Genomic DNA, 21947 nt, shown 5'->3' on the forward strand with positions numbered 1-21947 from the left:
CAAAAACAAACATTGAGCAAGCAACAAATCTAGCATTTGAAATAAAAAGCTTGTTTCTGCATGGATTTAAATTAGAGTGACACACATACTATATTCATCAGTGCTACTGAGCTGGACATTTCACTTTGGCCTCAAGCTGAGTTCATATTTTGTGATACCTAACATTTGTAGCGAATATGATATAAACTTTATTGAATGACATGGACACGTTTGTTCATAGATCACAGGAAGGTATAATGGTCATATTATTGAAGACCTAGTATGACCTTTAAGCAACTTACAATGTGCATACATAGTTTGCCTCCAAATGTATGTATTGTTCATCATTATTATAAAACATAGTATAATACATATATGTGTTTCTATGACTAAAAGAAGTACAAAAAAGTATTTTTCACTTCTACTCTGCAGGACACGTTCATATTACAGACTTCAATATTGCCACCGTACTGAAAGGCTCAGAAAAAGCCACATCAATGGCTGGAACAAAGCCTTACATGGGTAAGTAGAACAGCATGGAATGACAGACAGATGGATAAGGTCTGCACTTCAAACATTCTAACTACACAGTAGGTATGAATTTCTGAATTCATTGTGTACTGATATTAAGATTTGTTTTCTTAATTATTTAATTGAAGTATTTTATTGATATTAATTTTTAAAATATATTAATTAATGATGTAATTAAAGGTAACTTTTACAATGAAATGCTATTATTATTTCCAATGCATCATTTTGATGCATTAGTATATTTTATTATTATTATTATTATTATTATTATTATTATTATTATTATTATTATTATTATTGTTTTACGCTTTCCAAAGCTCTTACACAAGTACCAACTGTGAAGGGAGAAAATCTAAATTTCTCCAGTCACTTGTATTATTGTTAAGAAAGTCAGTACATTCTACCATTTATAACTACACTGACAAGCATAGTGTGTTACACTTTTTCAAAACAAACAATTCCTATGTATTGTTTATGTATTTTTTCTTGATTGATTCAACATGAACAATTTAGTGACGTTTGCAGCTGACATGTTCAGCATACTTGGCTTATCATTCTGACAGCTTCAGTGAATGCTTCCCTAGTCTTTCTCAGTGCAAGTATATTGCCTAATTATATTTTGCATAGGCCTGCTTCGATTAAATTGAATTTTGTGCTGTAGATGGCTTTCTTTGTATTGTTGATTCCCAGAATGTCAGCAACTGAATTTAATAATATTTTTTTCTTGGTGTGTCTAGACCAAAATAAATTGTTTTCCCAAAATAATTGACTTAATGTCTGAGTGAAAAAAATAAAAAGGTTCAAATACAAATGTATCTCTTTTAATAAGTTCACTACAATTGGATCTTCCAAACATTTTTAGATTTCTCATTGCTTTTTTAGGAAATAAACCTTCATTAATTTCCTTATCGTATAAACATATCCTTAAGCATTTACGAACAATGTTGCTTTTACATTCTATCCATGAAAGAAACGGCAAGAAAATCAAGTCTGTGACCACATTTTTGCCAGTTCATTTGCAAAATAATTAGAATTCTATCCAAGAGAAAGAGATCTGACACATTTAAAAGAAATTAACAATAAGTTAGAGGTGAGTTAGGACAGATATTCCCCTGCCACTGGAATTAGAAAGACATTGAAGGGCAGAGGCATTGTAAATTAAAGACCATCTGAGGCATTTGTACAAGGAATGTCATGATTATTCATTTTTGAGAAAAAATATAATTAAAAAATGTAGAAAACTGGCCAAATAGCATGTTAATAAACCAGCAAATATGTCAGTGTTTCCACTAATGAGACAGAGGTGAACCTTCTCCTTTCAGATGACAAACTATTTTCAGCCCTCACCATCCCAACAGTTATGGCAGTAGTTAGATTTAGTGAGTAATTATAAAACTATATTGGATAATGAGCTGCTATAATTTATTGATTAGATAATTGCTCAATTACTCTATCCATAAGTGATTCTATGTGGCAAGATGGTGTTGAATCAAAAATGTTATTCCTGCGGTTGAAAATGTGATTCGTAAGTAAAAAGATCAGTCCACTCAGAAACACTATCTCATTCTAATGATCTAAACCCAATAGAAAATATTTGTCAGAAGCTGAAGACTAGGAATGAATAAAAGTCACAAGCACATAAGGAGGATTAATTGAAATGTATGAGCTAACATGGACGAGTATCCTGATAATCAAAGATGTGAGGCAATATCAAAAACAACTGAACAATCTTCATGAACTTAAATAAGATTCAACAAAATATTACAACAGACCTTCCAAATATTGAATACAATTTGGGAGAAACAACTGAGCCTTTTAAATATATACACCAATCAGCCATAACATTATGACCAGTGACAGGTGAAGTGAATAACACTGATAATCTCGTTATCATGGCACCTGTCAGTGGGTGGGATATATTAGGCAGCAAGTGAACATTTTGTCCTCAAAGTTGATGTGTTAGAAGCAGGAAAAATGGGCAAGTGTAAGGATCTGAGCGACTTTGACAAGGGCCAAATTGTGATGGCTAGACAACTGGGTCAGAGCATCTCCAAAACTGCAGCTCTTGTGGGGTGTTCCCGGTCTGCAGTGGTCAGTACCTATCAAAAGTGTCCAAGGAAGGAAAAGCGGTGAACCGGCGACAGGGTCATGGGCGGCCAAGGCTCATTGATGCACGTGGGGAGCGAAGGCTGGCCCGTGTGGTCCGATCCAACAGACGAGCTACTGTAGCTCAAATTGCTGAAAAAGTTAATACTGGTTCTGATAGAAAGGTGTCAGAACACACAGTGCATCGCAGTTTGTTGTGTATGGGGCTGCGTAGCCGCAGACCAGTCAGGGTGCCCATGCTGACCCCTGTCCACTGCCGAAAGCGCCTACAATGGGCACGTGAGCATCAGAACTGGACCACGGAGCAATGGAAGAAGGTGGCCTGGTCTGATGAATCACGAAATCAGGGTATTGACTTGGCCTCCAAATTCCCCAGATCTCAATCCAATCGGGCATTTGTGGGATGTGCTGGACAAACAAGTCTGATCCATGGAGGCCCCACCTCACAACTTACATGACTTAAGGGATCTGCTGCTAACGTCTTGGTGCCAGATACCACAGCACACCTTCAGAGGTCTAGTGGAGTCCATGCTTCGACGGGTCAGGGCTGTTTTGGCGGCAAAAGGGGGACCTACACAATATTAGGCAGGTGGTCATAATGATATGGCTGATCGGTGTATTTAAAATATAGATTACATAATTCTGCCTGTTCAAGTATTTCAAATTAGCACCACTTATTATATACTATTCACATAAAATTGGTGATATAAACTCAAATAAAACAATCCACAGCAACAAATTAAATTCACTGGGTTAGTGGAACATTACAAGTTTTATTTTAAGATATGTTTCCGAAGTCATGTCTATGACACCCCAAAGTGTTTACATTTTTCACATGTCAGTAAAAGGTTGGTCATCCATTAGCAACAAGACAGGTTTGGCCACAAAATCTAATAGTAATCTGTTGGTCCAGCTGTACTGCAGACCCATTTCACGTTGTGCCACATCCAGCTGCTGTAGGTTATGTGAGAACAGACAACATTTTTGGAGGTATTGGCCAGGAATTTACCAAACTGGTTCTAGGGGTCACCTATCTTAAAGTCTGGATATGCATCCCGGGAGGTGTCCCTGGTCACGGTGTAAACAGGGATCCCAGGCACTGTACTCCTAGAAAGTGAATCTGTCACCATGACTTTCAGAAAAATCAACTGCTTAAAGATGCTGTCTCTGTACTATCCACCATGACAAATTTAGAGATCATTTCTGCTAGTCCTAATGATGCCGCCTCCTCTGTCACTCATGCCAATATAAAGGAACCATGTCAGGAGACTCATGAAGTTATGCACACTGTGGCACTGGCAGTTGTGAAGTCTAACATGAATCTTTACTTTTCTAAGAACTGTGAGGATGGGACCACAGTCCATCACGTCTAAGATTCATGTCCTTCCTTCACAGGTGTTCTAAAAAAAAGTCATGTTGTATTTATTGAATTTGTTATGATCAAAAGAGTTGTTATGATGTATTGCAGTCTGGGACCAAATTTATAATTGAGATATTCATTTAACTGTGTTTTTAATTCACTGAGTCTTAGAATAAGTAATGAGTATGAATTTGGGCCCTATACTACCTAAGATGGAAAAACAAAGTAATTGAACTGTCTACAATTGGAAAGTGAATATCCATTTAATGAAGCAAGAGCCAAAAACACAATCTGTCTCCCTATTTATGAAGCATTAGTGTGCTTTTAACAGCATCTGTTTGCAGTTAGAAATTTATTTTCCATATGTGCAGTTTGTGAAGTAATATGCAAACCAAGCATTTAAAAATCAAGACTTCACATCATTTATTTCTGTCTAATCGCATTAAAAAAGACTGTACATATTCCCATTTCTCCTTTTGTTCATTTCTTTAGACAGCTGGTTTATTATAGGATCAAGGCATTAAAATATATATGGTTTGAACTATGGTTTATTTTTAAAATTGAATAAAAAAGGTTCAGACCAGGTTTTACATTAACAATTACAAATAATCTAAACAAACACTTGTGCATTTGGCACAAAGATGCCTTCACTTCATTACAGGGGGAAGTTGTTCTTCATATCCTCTTACCGCTGTAAATGCTTGAGTCTGAGCAACCGCCCACCCTCCATGTTGTTCTGAATCTCAGATTTTCTCTTTTCATTTAATTTAATTAATTACCAAATTCAAATACAGCCTGAGGCTTTATCCAGCATCTCTGTGTTTACTGTTTTCATGCCACACTGCTTTTTTAGAATAATTTTAATCCTATCAGCATACAAAAATTATATATTTTATAGAGAACTCATGCAAGAAACATTAGATTATCATATTTTATGTATTGTTCTTGATCCATAGTCTGAACAAATTAAATCAGAGAATTCTAGTTAATAGATGATTTAACTGTTTTTTAACCTTACCCTTAATATTCCCATTACGTTTAGATACTACCAGAGCTTAAAGACAGCATGTTAAAATGTTTAAATGGTAATACAGACATAAACATAAACAAATGTTAAGCATCAGGTAAGTGTCAAAGATCATAAACAGCACGTTGCAGGCTGTTGAGTCTCAATCAATAGATTGTGTGTTTATACATTCTAAATCCAAATGCATATTGCCAATTAAAGATTTTAAACTCATGGTAAAGTTTTTAAAGCTCTTTCCTTAAGCTTGGAGCTCAAGAAAGCAAACCCCAAAATGTCATTTTTTATATAAATCATGTGGTTAATGGAAAATGTTTGAGTCAAATAATGATTTTCTAAATTGCTTTTTTAGTGGAATAAAAAGAAGACTAAATTCAATCTTCTGCTTGGGGAATGATACGTTCCTGGAAAAGCAAATGCAATTAGTGAAATACATTTCTATCCGTATCACCTAAATTGATAAGAGTTTAAAATGAGCAACCTGTTCCACCAACAGCAGGAAGATCATTTACATTTGTGGAATAAATAAATTGTGGTATAGATTTGTTTTTATTAAAATATCTTAATGTTTTAAGCTTGTTTTCCTTTAAACATGTACATTGCTGTTAATAGCTGAATTATGAATACTATAGAAGTTGTAGCACATATATACCTTAGAAAATATATTGCAATTATAAGACACAGACTATGAACTATATTGTGGGATAATGGTATGTTTTCCAATAAACATACTCAGCCTATATAAGAATTTAAACATTGCTGTTATGTTTTCATGGTAATCTAGCAATTATAACTGTTTATCTGTCCTTTTCTAATCTATTATAACTCTCATCAGTGTGTGTCCGATTGTAAGCATTGCAAACTGACCGTTAGTCAAATGTGGTAATTATTTATTGATGGCTATGTTCTCCATCTCAGCTGCTATAATTATACGACTTGATCTGCGAGTTCTAGTGGAAACAGTTGATTACAACATTTTGAAACACCGCAGGGCCTTACTTGGCTTTTTAGGAGTTAGTCTGGGTTTTCCCTTTCTAAGAGACTGTGTTTTATATTGATCACAGCTGCTGCTTCAAATTTTGTCTCCCAAGGTTCTATCTGGGTCCTATTTTTTACTTTTAATGTATATCACCGGTGTTAGATATTGCCACTCCTTGTCTGCTTCTGAGAAACTAATCCATGTCATCAACTCCTCCAAAATGGATTACTGTAACACCCTTTATATTTATGCTGGTATTTCTCAAAGCTAAATCAGCAGATTACATTTACATATATAAATATATATAACTAACTGCGGACGAGCATGGAGAGATATATGCTTGGAATACCAAGACGAAATGAACAGATCCGAGAACAAATCAAAATATGTGACGTCGTTGAAAGAGATCAAATATTAAAAAGTTAGTGGCCTGGACACATTGCAAGAGGAACAGATCAAAGATGGACAAAGGAAGCTATTGAATGGATCCCAAGAGAGGAAAAAGACCTGGAAGACGTCCACATAAAAGATGGAAAGATGAAATCATACACTTTGCAGGTGTGACATAGAAGAGACACTGTAGATCAAAGCAAGTGGAAACATATTGGGACCGATATTGGCTGATGCTGATACACAATAACTGTGCTCTTCATTTCCTTATTAAATCTAGGTCTAAATCTAATGTCGCCTCTCTGTTTGCTTCATTGTATTGGCTGCCTGTCGAGTCCATTTTAAGATTAGCTTTTGTTAAAGATGAAGCTTCAAATTGTTCTGCTTCTTCGTCCTGAACATTATACTTACTGTACATTTGAATGAACAATTAATTGAATTTGCATGCGTTCAGTTTCAGTTGCATAACTAGAGATGCTCCATTTGTGCCCCCTCCCCTCTGAAGCTCCTGAGGTGTTCCACTCTTTCCTGGAAGGAGGACCTGGTTACTCTTATCCTGTGGACTGGTGGTCTCTTGGGATCACAGCTTACGAACTGCTACGAGGCTGGGTAAGACTCTCAGAATCTCCACGCTGTCCTTCAAACACCATAAAACATCATCATTTGAGTTCATTTATGGTCTGTGGATTAGTATTTAAATTCAATCAATTACCGACTGCTGTTATTTCCTGAGAATGCATGTTTTTGGCTGCGGAAAAGCTGTTTGAAGGTTACAGCAGGGCATTTATGACCTCTTAATGCATGAGGCTCAATAAATTATCTTCTTGGATTTCTCTGCCCTGACATGGTTATTAACAAAGAAAGAAAGAAAGAAAGAAAGAAAGAAAGAAAAACACAGAGGAAAAAAGCTTTTTATTGTTCAATTTTCAGTATGAAATAATTCGAAATACAATGTTATTTGATGCACTGCAGTTGCTGAAAAATCATTGAAGGGGTTGTTCTCCTGTATTTGACACGTGGGTCAATCCTGGAATAATTGTACTTATGAAATGGCGGGGGCTCAAGTATTGAAAAGAGAAACTCGGAAACCCACAGCTTTCAGAAAAAGCATTTTCCATTTCACAATAAATGCCACTGGCCTAAAAGACTGTTTGAACTATTTCCAAAACAGTATGCATTCTTGTGTCTTGCATTTCAATTAGCCTATCTTAATATTGACATGTCAAATGTCAGTTGTTTATATGTTACACTCATATGCTATAGGGATATCACACCTTTCCTCTTCCGAGATATCATCTCTGTTCAGAGACCATTACCTGAGAAACACCTGACCTTGTCATTAATTGTGTGTCCTCTGCTTCAGCCTTGAACTTAAAACTGTTGTAACAATTACCTAGCAAGGCTCAGCTGTATAGAGCATTAATGAACAGGTCCGTGCTGGTTTATTGTGAGCACAACACTACCAGGTTGATTACTGGACATGTCTTTATATTACATTCAGTTCATTGACATTTTGTTATTCCCCAACTCTGTTGTATGTGTTTATGATGCTTTTCAGCTGGTAATTTGTTCCTTAGATGTTATTATGTATATGCTTATTTATTGGGCTGTCTGTTTGTTTGCTTGCTTCCTTGCTTTCACTTTCATTTGAATTTGCTTGTAAAGATAATACTTCAAATGAGGCACCACATCTTCTGTAATAGTGTTCATATTTCCTGCACTAACGTCGACAAAAAAGATATATGGATGTCTAATTATTGCAGTTAATAAGGTAATGAGGGGAAATTCCTCCTGTTTGAATAGGTTGTGTACGTTCATGTTAGTCTCACGGGAGCATCAATAAAATATTAGACAATCTCTGTTATTTAAGACAGACATAACATAAATATTACAGATAGAATATTAAAATATGTTTATTTTCCTGATGTTTTAGAGCTACCTTGAGGGCCCTGGATTGAATTATAAAAGATTCATATGCTACCAATAAACATATTATTCAAATAATTAGTCACGTAGAAAGAAGCTGCGTATTTGTCACATTGATCCTGACTGTGACAATGTAATTCTAGGTGCTTATTCACACAATTGGTATGATTGGTGCGCTTAATAATTTCCTGCTGATATCCTGGCCAGTAGCCACACTAGAACATTATTATAAAGGCTTGCTAAAGCAGGTGTCACCACGGAAAAATATTAACATTACAGTAAGAACAGAATTAAAAACACAAATGTCTTTATACACATAACAAAGTGACTTGTGGAGAGTAAATGTTTACATTTCAGTTTAATATTTTTTCACTTGAATTGCGTTTTACTGTTTTTTTTAATTATTATTTTTGTGCAACATATTCTTCATAAAGTATTAATTGAGCAGAATTGTTTTGTTTGTTTTCTTTTTTGCTTTTTGCATAGATGTCGCTTATAGTTTGTTTTTAATGAATCAACAAGCAAAATATTAAACTATTTTAAAATTGGATATAATACATTGCTGTTCCATAAATGTAACAGTCTGTAAGTACACCTTCCATTGTAACACAGTGTTTGGCTAGTTTTCAAGTTTTTTACATTTAGTGACAATTTTGCAGAGATTCAGAGGTTTCTGGGGGTATCAGCAGGTACAGTGCAAGCCCCACCGTTAATATGAATAAAGCATCTTTAGTATTCAACAATACTGAAAAGTTGTTTAAAATATTTTTGAATGATCTAATTGAATCAGTTTTAGCATGCCATCATGAACTTGCATTCTGTTTACCCTTCAGGTTCTTGGCAGGGTAAGATAGATATTTATTACATTCCTTACAAACATTTACTACATGTTTATTTAATAATAATGGCTTGGCTGTGTTTGTAGCAGTGCTACCAATTTAGTAAGCACAGTAGGAGCCTTCAAAACCACTTTAATGAAAATAAACCTTCATTGCTCTAATATGTATCCTGTTTTCCCATATGCCCCCTTGAAAAAGACATTGGTTTGTTGTTGTAATAAAGTACTAAGATTACCCACTGTCAGCCCTTACTTTGACAAATGACAAGAATTACAAATGGGAAAACACTACGAGTGGAATCAAAGTAAAAAAGAGAAAAGAAACAGTTTAATAATGACTTACTTCAGTAAACAATGAACAGATTAGACAACTAAACTGTCATCCGTTTGAAACTACTTAATTCACTGCTGTGTTTTCATCCCTTTGGAATTGTATTTAATGTAATTCACGAACCGATTTATCTCCTTCCATAGCGACCATATGAAATCCACTCCAGTACCGCGGTCGAGGACATCATCAACATGTTCAGAGCTGAGCGCGTGCACTTCTCCTCTACCTGGTCTAAGGGCATGGTGTCACTGCTGAGAAAGGTCAGGAACACGTTAGACGGATCTGAAAGCAGGGAAATATATTCCAGTATCTGACACTTATTTTGTTCCCCAAGATGTTAATTTAAGCATGGCAAATTTCCCACACAGGAGCCTTTTGCAAGGACTAATTCCTTGCTTGTAAAATATGTCTCCCAGAATAGAATGGAATAGAAATGAATGTAGAGGTACTAACCTGAATGGTTACCTACTAATATGCGGGCTGTAACCCTGTGGCTGGAGGTGGACAGCTGTAGTATTTAACTAGCTGAGCCCTTCTGTAATTGGCAGGGCTACCATCAGTCTCCCCTGTGACATTTCCTCCATTCTTCATTTCATTGTGATGTTCGCGTCTCCCCAGACTGGCTTGTTGAGTGCTGTTGTGAATGAGGCTGACAATTGAAATTCCAAATTGGAACATAAAAAGGAGGAAATAAATAATGACTCCTTTAAGGAACATGCTTTCCCCATCCATCTAACGGAATACTTAGTAGATATATATGCCCTTAGAACGGAGCCACCTGTCATGTAACACAATGTTTGGCAACAATTTAAAAAGACACTTAAAAGACAACACGCTCTAAATAACAAAGGGGAGGCGAGTGCTTTACGCCTCTTCCATCATACCTTGTAGACACTTCACATTTTCAGTCGGAGGAGTTCCAGTTTGCCAAATAATGAACATATGCTGCAGTGTCTTGCTAGCTGTTCGTTATGGAAGCGCCGAAGATAAATGCTTTCTCCGGGCCTTCTATCTTTTTATGGCCTGCTGCTGACATCAAATATTTCTGAGGTGCAATTTATCACTCATAACAAATCCAAGCCTCAGATGATTGCAGTGCTGATCTCATTGTTTTGGCCTCCTTAGCTTCTTGCCAAAGATCCCGAATGCCGTCTTTCAAGTGTCACAGATATCCAGAGTTCCCCTTATCTGGCAGATGTAAACTGGGATGCGGTCCTAGAGAAGGCAGTTGCTCCGGGCTTTGTTCCAAATGTAAGTGCTAACTGATCAATTTGAGATGTACTATTGCAACCACAGAGCACAACCTTTTTTCTTTTTCTTTTTTTGTATTCTTCTGTTAAATGGACTCTGCAAAATTGCAATTGGTAGAAAACTAGTCCATTTAAGTTAATTTTAAATGTAGTTCAGAATGCTTTAAGATCGCTCCATGTATAAATGCTTATTGTGTACTGAACTGTGTTTGTTTTTCCTAAGGATTAAAATGAATGTACAACACACATATGTCCTGAGAGCTTGGTGTAATGTAGGCATGATTCATTATAAACCACCAGACTGCAAAATATTGGTCTAAAAATGGTTACATAACCTTTTAAAAAGCAAAAAGAAATGACCAATTAATCTGACAGGGACTAGGGGCCATATCAATCTAAATTCAATATGAATGCAAAACTTTGACCCACCCACCAACTGCAAATTACAACCCATACGTAATGGCAGTTTGTTTATTTTTGAATGAGAAAAGGGGAAAAGAAGCTGCCACCAGGTACATGTGTGTCATTTGTGACACATGAGCTTTGATGTAATGCCAGCCTAGTGTTGGGAAACACTGGTGTATAGTGATCCAAAAACAAGATTCATGGTCACGTTGAAAAGGGCTCATTCAAGGATATCTATCACTACTCTTTGTGTAGTTGTCATCCGTTTGTGTGATTATTTGCTGAGTTTTACAACCTTATTTGTTGACTGAGCTAAATTGGAGTTTCCATATATGTCAGATTTTATTTCTATAATACTCTATGAATAATGCATATGAAATTATGTGCTGTTTTGACGCTTCTGACTTTTTGCATTTGAATTCCAAGAGACAGCTACACTTACATTATTTGATTAACATCAAGGATCAATGAATCAAACACAAATGCTAGAAGCTTTAATAGAATTTAGGGACATTGCCGGAAGAGTTTAAAATGTAAAAAGATGGAAAATGTATAAAGTACTTGAAATGCACATATAAATATCATTTAAACCTTGTTGGTTTGCATATCACAGTAAACGAAGAAGAAAATAAAATAGCTAAATCCTCTTCACAGAGCTTTCTCCAAGCTACTGAAACACAAATATAAATGGTATTAAAAGAAAAATAATCTGATACACTTCTGTGATATTTAACTGTGAGTTGCATTACAATAAGACATAAAACTTAATTTGCAACTCATTTTTTAAAAGCAACAGAAGATATTCTTCTGATTCTAGCCAGATGTCTAGACATTAACAAAATTAAACTAATAGCATGAGCACTGGCTATGTATTGTATTATTAATATTATTAGGATGTCAGACCTTAATGAAGTGCGTGGAAAAGTTTACTGATGCATGCTTTAAGCTTACAAAGAAAATGGTAAAAGGGCAAAATCAAATGTTATAATTATATTTAGAAAAATGTTTGTAATGCTATATGCAACAGTAGGTATATATTTTTATTATTATTGCATTTTAATGTATGATGTGCAATACTTTGTTTAGTCATTAGATAGACACACAATGTATTTCTGAAGCAGCATTCACATAGCACAAATATTAGTATGTAGATTAGGGTGCATGCATTACATTTATAAATATATGAATGGTGTATTATTAAAATTCATATTATTATAGTAAATGGCCTTTCCTAATGAGTAATGTATTTTGTATTTGTATAATATCCCTTTATAATTTAATATTACGGTGTATTTAGCTTAGTTAATATACATTTATAAACTGTTGTTGGTGTCCCTTTAAACTAATTAAATACAAATTCAGCTTTAAAGTGAAGTGTTAATCAGATAGATAGATTAAGGCTGACAAAAAGTGAAAAGCAATATTTACTGGACTTAAAGCACCAGAGAAAGTACATATATATGCATGTAGGTATTTACAATTATTTAATACTTAATAGCTTCTTAAATGAGTACCCAGGTGAACTTGTACACACATTCTTGCTTTTTAATTTCTCTGGTAGTTCTTGAGGCAGTGTGAGATTTTTAGGATTATGTCAATGTCACATTTAAAAAATAGTTTCTTATTTTTGTAATAGCATTTTCTAAAAAAAAAAAAAGTATCCTATTGATAAGGAAAGCAAACACACATGTTTCCTTTAAGGAGCCAAAAATGCTGCAGGAAAGAGCATTAAAACCTATGGCAATGGCCCCATTTCTCAATAATAGTTATGATGAAAGGGAACTGATCTTTAGTTTGTTTGTTTTGGAGATATTTTTGTACAAGACCAAAATGAGTGAATCCTTTCATCAGCTGACCTTAGTCTATGTTTGTGCTTCTTGCCAGAAGGGGCGGCTGAACTGTGACCCCACATTCGAACTGGAAGAGATGATTCTCGAGTCCAAGCCTCTCCACAAAAAGAAGAAGAGATTAGCTAAGAGCAAATCAAGAGATGCAACTAAAGAATCGTGCCCTTTGGTTAGTGGAAAGTCACCGCTGTCTGTGTTTTCTTCTCTTTTCTCAATGTGTCTCTAAAGACAGTAACAGCATTTTAGCCATAGCTGTCATTTTCGCCGTCACCCCTGTAAATAACAGGATCATTTTGCATGTCTATTGCTGTTCTCTGTTGGGAATTCCTAATAGGGTGAAACACAAACAAAAAAAAATCATCATATTGAATGTTGCTAAAATAAATATTTGTTGTCTGTCTGTTTTGATTGTTTTTTCTTGTTGGGACTGAAGCCTGCGCATCTACAACAGTGTCTGGAAACCGTGAGGCAGGAATTCATCATATTCAATAGAGAGAAGTAAGCACTCCTGGTTTTCCTCTTGATTGTTTTTTTTTATGACACGCAGGGTAATACTCAAGCAAATAAATTCCCACATTCTTCACAGAAAGTAAGCAAATTACTGCAAGCAGAACATGCTCAGAGTAGGTCACTTCCAGTCCCCACAGCTTCGAGAAGAAACATGACCGAGGTGTCTGCTGACAATAGATAAACCACATAGAACTGGATTGCTGCTCACTCTGTGATGCTGAGCCAGAAAACATATTAAAATGCATGCCGCTAAGTGGACCGTTTGTATGACTTTACAGTCAGACATGATCATGGATCTGTTAATGCTTCAACAAGTCAATGCTGAGCAGTTTTGATTAAAAACAAAATGATTAAAGTTGTAGCTTGCAGTAGTAAGACCTCATTGAGAATTGTGTGTAATGTTTGTCAAGGACTTTGCCAATGAGTAACAATGCCTGGCCTGAAGGGCTTTTGAATGCACAGAGGTTAAAGGAAGTGAATGTCTTTAGCCCTGAACAGAGGACCTTACAATGAGATTTGGTTCAGGTATTATATCAAGCCCAATGACTATTAGTGTATTAAACACTTATCGAAAGTGGAAATTAAGATTAGGGATGTTGTTAGAGTCTCAAACTGTCTGAAGCTTTGTATTCAATTAAAAGGCAGTCTAGTTTCACCATGTAGAGTCCAATCACACTGGGAAAAATATGCAAAACTGTATGCAGTTATAGAAGTACATATTGAAAGGAAGTGTCACAATAAGTCTAATTTGGAAGATCTCTATGCCAGTTTCAATTGTGATGAGTTTTAATGGATGTTGACAGTTTAATCTGGCAATACATCCAGTTTAATATCTTCACATTTCCCCTGACTTTCGAAAATATATAGTACTTAACTTATCATAAATACAGGACTAATGGATAGCTGTAAGGGAAAAAAGTAATACAACTAATTGTTGTAATCTAACATTTATTATACAATATTATTTAAACACATTTTAAGTAGCACATTATTTAAAAATACTATTAGGATAATCAGTGTAAAGGATGAGTCTCTTTACGTGTAGTACAGATCTGACAGAAAACCGAGCCTCATTCCACTACTCATTATTTTTTAACCGCAGCTATGAATATCTCTGAATATCTTTTCCACATGCAGCAAACAGTCATCCATCTATAATTCCCTTTCCGCACATCTCTATAACACTGCCTTTGGAAAAAACAGCTGGCTCCCAGAATTCCCAAAAGAGAGCCCAAGGTTCTTATTGCCCTACCAGCTCCCAATCCACCAAAACAATATTCTTTCTTGCTGACAGTTTATGTGACAGTTTCATAGGAGCATTGTATCAGCACATGAAAACAACAGGCCTGCCTCTTCTTCTGAGGTAATCGCAGGGCATCGGAAACATACACTATTGTTTCAGCCTATCCTCAAGTATTCCTCATACACGGTCATAAAAATGATACAATGGCGAGGCATTTGGCAGCATAGATTGTATCTCTCACATAGAAATCAGATGCAAGTCAAGTCAATCTCTTGTGAGGTGTGCTGTGGACACACAATGACAAAAAAGTAACACTGTCAGACAAAGTAAGGTTTTTCCAGACAGTGTCCTTGATGTTTGGATTGATGATTGAGTGTTGAGATGATACAACTCATCAATAAATGTAAACTTTGTAATTGTGGTAATCAAGTGTTGTGATAAAGAAGTTGTGAGAAAGAAGTGGTTTACCCAATAATCATATGCGAGAAGTAGAAATCATATTAATCATAAAATCCTTATCAGCCATTAAGCCTTTATCAACAAGTAGACATCCAACTGTGCAGGGTGCTCACTAAACATATATGGTGCATATTCCTGTAAATGTGTGTGGCGTGATTCTATATATGTTGTGTATTTGGGCCTATTTATTGTGTGTGCACATCTTTATGATATTTATTTTTACAATTAAACTTCTTTTTGTGGAAAGCAAGTATTTAGGAAATAGCAATGCACTGCAAACTTACTAAGTGGTAAAGAGCTTATTTCTGTACCTGTTTTGCACTTCGGTCTCTAATTTGACTCAAAAAGCCTCAGATTGGAGTCAATTATAGAACAAAATCCAATAAGTGTCCTGACATTTAAAAGCAAATTGGAAATCCAAAATTTAAAATTAAAAAAAAAAAATCAGCTGAAGAGTTGGTCTTGTGGTACTAATTTAACATGTACTAATTTGCATTGTATTTTGGGGGAGCTGAAATAAAGAAAGATTAATACAACATGACAATATTTAATTGTTTTCAAATTAGTGTACTAATTTGCATTATACTGAAGTGTTTACTTTCTGTACTGCTAACATAACGAATATATATATATATATTTTTTAAATGCACTTTTGTTACATTGTAAAATATTTTTTTATTTTATATCACGACTGACTTTGTTTGCAGTGACCTTAATAGTCGTCTGAAGGTCTGCACTGAAATGTTGGCCAAATCAAAATGCAAAGCCACGTCAGTATAGATGATGCAAAACAGATGCAACGCACAGTTCATGGATTTATATACTATTACACACAAAACATGCCCCCACTTGATTTATTCATTTCATAAGGAAAAGCAATGTGTAGTTCAATGTAAATGGGGAAAAGCTTTGAAAATAGCTGCTTTATTGATGTCTGAGAAGATGCTTGATCAAAATATTTTGGTTGGAAGAGTGGGAGCCTAATCCCTCCAATTTTGATCAATTAATCATGTCACTACAAACACCATCAGGGTAGTAGGGGAACTAACATAACACATGTACATTCATCTTAATAAATGAAATGTTTACTTCTAAATAAGTATTTGAACTTATGATCAATTGTTTGTTGAGCTTCTTTCTAATATGAAAGAATTATGTTCATCTGAAATACAGGCTTTGTTGAAACTCAGTTTATTTTACAAATTAAGAGAATTAAATAATAACATCTTGCTGGGGAGCCATTTGCAGTGAGGAAGGGAACAGAACCTCTGAGAGTCATGGCACTAACCTAGTCTCCTTGTACTTTGTTCAGATTAAGAAAACATGGGCAAAGTGGGCAGGCAGCCGGCAATGAATGTGAAACATCTACAGCGATCCAGGAGAAAGTGCAAGATGGACACAACAACAACATGCTTGGACCACCGGAGGGCTCGGTCATATACAACAGCTAGTGTCAAAGACAGCACCTAGGAGAGAGTCATCACGGTGGGAGAGTGCTTGTAAACAGGAACTTTTCTGTGCATGCCTTCTTTGCCTTTTTTAAGAAAATCCCTTTTTTTACTAAAACTCCTGTAAACTGTGGAAATGACTTCCCAGTCAATTAAGTTGCTCTTTGCAAACACAGACCAAACCTGCTGCTGCAGAGTGAGGAAGAAAGCTGCTTTCCAGAATCCGCATTGCAGAATGCCTACTGCTTAGCCTTAAACAAAAGTTCCTTCAAAGCCCACACGGCTGAATTATAACTCATTTTTTAATGGATGCAAACAATGTGGGCTAACGTTACCTAAAATAAACCCTTGTTGCATTGCTTTGTTTTACCTACACTAATTATCAAACACTTTAGACCTACATCACTGGCATTGGTGATGTAACTAAACTTATGTAATCTAAAAGAAAGTCCACTTGCAGATACAGAGCTTGCTACACAGTAAATACAATTTTTGCAATTTTAAACCCCATCTTTATTTTGGTGTAGGGGTCACTAAAATGCTAGAAACCAATATTCCCTCACAAAAAAGCACCTTCCCAGTGATGGCTAAACAGTTGCAAGAGGATATAATCTCTGTTTAGCTTTTGGGAAGTGCTGTTGGGTGGAAACTTGCCCGTACTGGCCTGCAACAGATGTGAGAAAGGGATAACACCTGAGCCCAATGTACTGATGACAGTGCTTAGAAAAGAAGGGAACACACCAGATGTCATCTAATAAATTAGGGTAACAGCATAAACTAGTGCTCCTTCTCATTAAAGAAAATAATGGTTCTGGGGAAATAGTGCCAAATAATGAAAGGGACTTTGTCTGGCAAAGCTTTGAAGGTGACAGAAGCTTCAAACACGGTGGAACTCTTAATGGTTTTCAGGTTTCTGAAGTCAAAACATATATTCTTTCATTTGGGCCTTTTAAATGAAGTGAATCGGGATTTTCCAACCAATTTGATACCCAGACTCTTAAAACACAGCTGTAAACATACTGTAAGCAAGCGCATGAGCAAAGGCCATGGGTGTTGATCCTGCAGTTGAACTATTCCAGGCTTATACACAGCAACAAATTAAAATGTGACGATCATGGAGGTGTGGTCTCATTCAGACGTGCAAGCTGTCTTAATAAGCCAGGCAGGGAGGTTTATGGATGAAGGGAGCCCTCTAGAGAAATGAGCAATTTGTATGGTAAGGTGGCAGTGCTAAATAGAGGTGACAAAAAGCTTTGTGACAGATGAGCTGCTATATCTAGAAATGTGCTCGTGTTACCTGGGAATATCAATATAATTAATTTTCTGTTGGCCCACTGACATTCATTTGTTCATGCAAAACTCTGTGGGTCTCAAGGCAGAGTCTAGACAATTATTAAGCGATGCCAGTGTACTGTGATTTATAGCATGATTGAGTAGTTCAATACACGTAGCCAGTGATCTCTGGAAAAAAATAAAATAAACGTAAATTTTGTACTTTTCAAGTGTGATTTCTAACCCTGCTTTTGAGATAAATGGCTTAACCCATTGATGGTTTTGAAAGCCTGCGTTCTTGTGCACCCATGCTGAGTTTAAATAGATGATCTAACTTTTGATGCACTCCTCCGTGAGACTGTCACTGCACTTATAAAATGTGTAACTCCAGTCTGAACACTGTGTAATCTTTGTTATGTCCTCCCTGTCATGTACAAGTACTGATTTTGTTTGTCTTTCTTGCGCTGCTGCATGCTTGATTCTAGCATAATTTGTTTCTTATCCAGCTCATTTATTCCGGTGAAGATTGTCGTGTCCCAATACAGCACTGCTCCACAGTGTGACTTCACCCCGTCTTGTAATCTTGTTCATTTGTAGTTCATTACCTGTAGTTGAAAAAGTATGACCGAGTTATCAGCCAACAATTAGAGTAAATCTGCTTATGGACAGAGAGTCTGCCCCATATGACAGAGCATGATTCCTTTCTTGTATCTGCTATATTAACAGAATGGGGTGTAAATAAACATCTCCAAATACATTTTGCAAGATGAAGACACTCAACCAGGCTAGCTATATATGAGAAGCTCCTTGGCATCTCATTGACAATTCTCTGAGTGACTCCGGTGCAACTCAATTATTCAGCTTTTTGATATTAAGTACCAACGATGGTGTGGGGGAGAGGTTTGAAAACATAGGGTTGTGTCTGCTGGTCCTCATCTGTACCATGCATTTAAGATAGAAACTTGACTGAAACCGAGGAAGTGGCAAATTATTCAATCCGGGAATTACATACGATACAGTTGCACTTGAATAAAATGCCTAAAAATTCCTTCTGATAAGAGAAACTTGAAAATAAAGTTTTGAGAACTTATTTGAGCCCAGATGTTGGGGGTCTGACTGTGTCCACATTAAAGAGTTCACAGCATAGATCACAACATAAATGTGATCTGTCCCCTCCTGAAGACACTGAAAGCCTTAAAATTGTATTCCCCCCCACCATAAAGAGCAAAAATAGCTTATTACGCACTTGCTCCCTCCCATGGGGTAATTATACAGGATAATTAACACGCTGCACATCAGAGACATTTTACAGAGTGATAATATTGTTAATTAATAAAAGAAGGCCAATGGGTTACTTCTGGAGATCCTTGTAAATTTGTAAAACGAGAATCATTTTTTTCTGTGTTCCCATATATTTCCAGTTAAAAAAGCATTGGAAAGGAAGCAAATACTCTTGATGTACAGTGCTCTTAATAGAAAAAAGTAGGCTTATGCACCGTGTAATGATATACAGTGACGTGTCATACAATTTGAAGTCTTTTGTCAAAATATGAGATATAATGTTTTTTCGAAGATGTGTTCATGTTCTAGTGGCATACTTGTGCTTAGTATGGCAGGTGAGATCTGGGTCAAACAATCTTGCATTTGTCTACTTCAACCATAAACGTATTTGTTCTTTTGTCTGATTCTATGTTATTGTACGCAATGTTGAACTGTTTTGTTGTGTCCTGTATCAAAATAGTTTACATTTTTATAGTAGTTTATCAAGCACAAGAGTGTAAAGCCATTGGATGACAGTTTTTAAAACATTGCGGTACTATTACATTTACATCAAAAATAAATCAATAACGACGCTTTAATTTTTTAAATATCTTCCGAGTCTTTGATTCTTTGATTCACTATTCTCTCATTGATACTGTATTTTAAATGTTGACAAAAACAAATGTCTTTGTTTCTGCATTGTCATGATATTGCTGTAGGAATCATCATAATGTTGCCACTTGAATTGTAAGATGTAGTGATTATCATGTATGCTTTATTAGCTACCAGTATTTGCAACAGCTGTCTTTTTTTATTATTCATGGGTATATACAATATATTTATTTTTTCATTCAGCAATAGTTCAACAAGTGCATTGGAAATTAGGTTTAATAAAAATACGTTTTATTTTCATTAACTCCAACATGCTGCATGACCACTCTAATTTACACAGATGTTTTAAATAATTATTAACCATGCTGCCAAACGAGGTGATTTTAGAGCTCTTGGGAAATTCATGATTATATATAATTTCACTAAATAAAGTAGTCTGGAATAGTTTTATAAAGGAGATTATATTGTTTTTAATGGTTTGCTATACATGCTTCCAAGAGCTCAGCAGTGTTCGGAGTATTGCTACTTGTAATTCCATGCAACTGTTGCCTTCTTCCCATCTTTCTATGTTAAAAAAGTTCAAATTTTAAACAAACAACACATTCTGTGTATCCTTCACCACATCTGCCCTCTGTAACACTTCAAGAACATTGTGATGTGTGTTTGAATGACATCTTCAAATATGAAAAGATGTGTGCAAATGGAGGTTAGTAATAGCTTTTCTTAGTGTTAAATACAAGTGTCTCACCTAGGGAATATATACAGCATATTTATGTGGAGGCTGAGGATCTGACATCATTTCATTTCAGGGTGATGCTCAGCATATATTCCTCAAGCTCCTTTGGCACAGACTTAAGATTGGCTCTCAATCATTTATACTTCATTCTGAGTTTTGAAAAAGGCCACAATGAACATATTTAGCCATGCGTCTTAGTGATTAAATAAACAAAGAGGATGAATTTGAATTAGACCTTGTATCATTCAGCAAAGTCAAAATAACAATTATAGAGAGGAGTGTGCTGAGATTTAAATGACCCAACATCAATTGTAAAGAATATATTTAGCATAATAATAATTTCTTTATCTTCAAACTGAATACAATAGGAAAATGATGATTCACCGGCACAAAGGATTTCTTTCCTTTTTTTTTTCCATTCTGTTAGTTTGAACATTTCCTTGAAATGTCAAAATGTTCATGAGAACGGGCACAGTGACATATGCAAAGAGCATTCCGCTTGGACTGACCTTTTTTGATCTTGGTTGGTTTCAATAAGATATGATAGCAAATGGCAGGTTGTGATGGGAAATGAAGAGGCACAGCTGAAATATGAACTTATTAATAGACTTCAGACATACAATAGCAGAGACTATTTCCATGAACCATGGAGCAGGAAGAGACACTTTATTGCCCCTCTCTCGGGCCCAAACACAAATACATCCAATAAATTCCTTCAGAATGCTGTTTACATGGAGCTGTGTTTAGGCTGAAAGGTTAATATATTCAAGTTGTGAGGCTGAACACCAAAAAAAATGTACTAACAGATTAAGCTGTAAACAGTTTAGTTTTTCTGCACTTCTGAAAGAGAAAAGCTTTCCCTAAAGAACAGGGAATGGGCAATCACTGTGTTGGTCTCAGCTGCAGAGAAGTGCGTCAAAGCTATTCTTTTAGCCTTGATTGTCAGCCCATATATGTGACAGAGCATTAACCCACAGATAAAGCGAATTGTAATAACCTGTGTGCTATTATCAGGAAGAAGTAGACACCATTAGACTTAAACTAGCCCAAAGAGACAAGAAGATTTTAGTTTTTTTTTAGTAGATGGGGTGGTAACAGCTTACTCCTTTATACAAATGTGGTGCCCAAACACCTTTTGCCACCGCACATTGTGACTGCCCTTCACTCATATGCCCAGCTGCACCTCTTCTGTTTTATACCCCAAGTCTAATGCTGCCATCCCCTGGGGAAACATCACTGGAAACTAGAAACATTTACCCAAAATAGCTCACACTATCATTAAATCAATCAAATCAATATTTATTTTATATAGGGTATCATATATAAAGAAAATGTCTCAATGCACTTTATAAACCAGAAACATATATTAATATAGGTCTGATTGAACGTCAATCTTAAGTTAAATACTGAAAAAGATGAGATACTCTTGAGATGTCGTCAG

At 35.7% G+C, this 21947-nt stretch overlaps 1 protein-coding gene across 1 annotated transcript in view; it reads left to right on the plus strand.

Moving 5' to 3' along the window:
* The window catches only part of LOC136766526 (serine/threonine-protein kinase 32B-like), a 68648-nt gene extending 48680 nt beyond the window's left edge, over positions 1–19968 (plus strand). Inside the window, exons 6-12 of the mRNA XM_066720040.1 lie at positions 412–501; positions 6875–6978; positions 9608–9724; positions 10590–10715; positions 13004–13135; positions 13400–13464; positions 16491–19968. Coding sequence (XP_066576137.1) covers positions 412–501; positions 6875–6978; positions 9608–9724; positions 10590–10715; positions 13004–13135; positions 13400–13464; positions 16491–16629 — 773 coding nt within the window. The 3' untranslated portion in view covers positions 16630–19968. The remainder of the gene's footprint in view (positions 1–411; positions 502–6874; positions 6979–9607; positions 9725–10589; positions 10716–13003; positions 13136–13399; positions 13465–16490) is intronic.
* The last annotated feature ends 1979 nt before the right edge of the window (positions 19969–21947 follow it).

This window comes from Amia ocellicauda, chromosome 13 (genome assembly GCF_036373705.1).
Source record: "Amia ocellicauda isolate fAmiCal2 chromosome 13, fAmiCal2.hap1, whole genome shotgun sequence".
NCBI classification, from domain to species: Eukaryota; Metazoa; Chordata; class Actinopteri; order Amiiformes; family Amiidae; genus Amia; species Amia ocellicauda.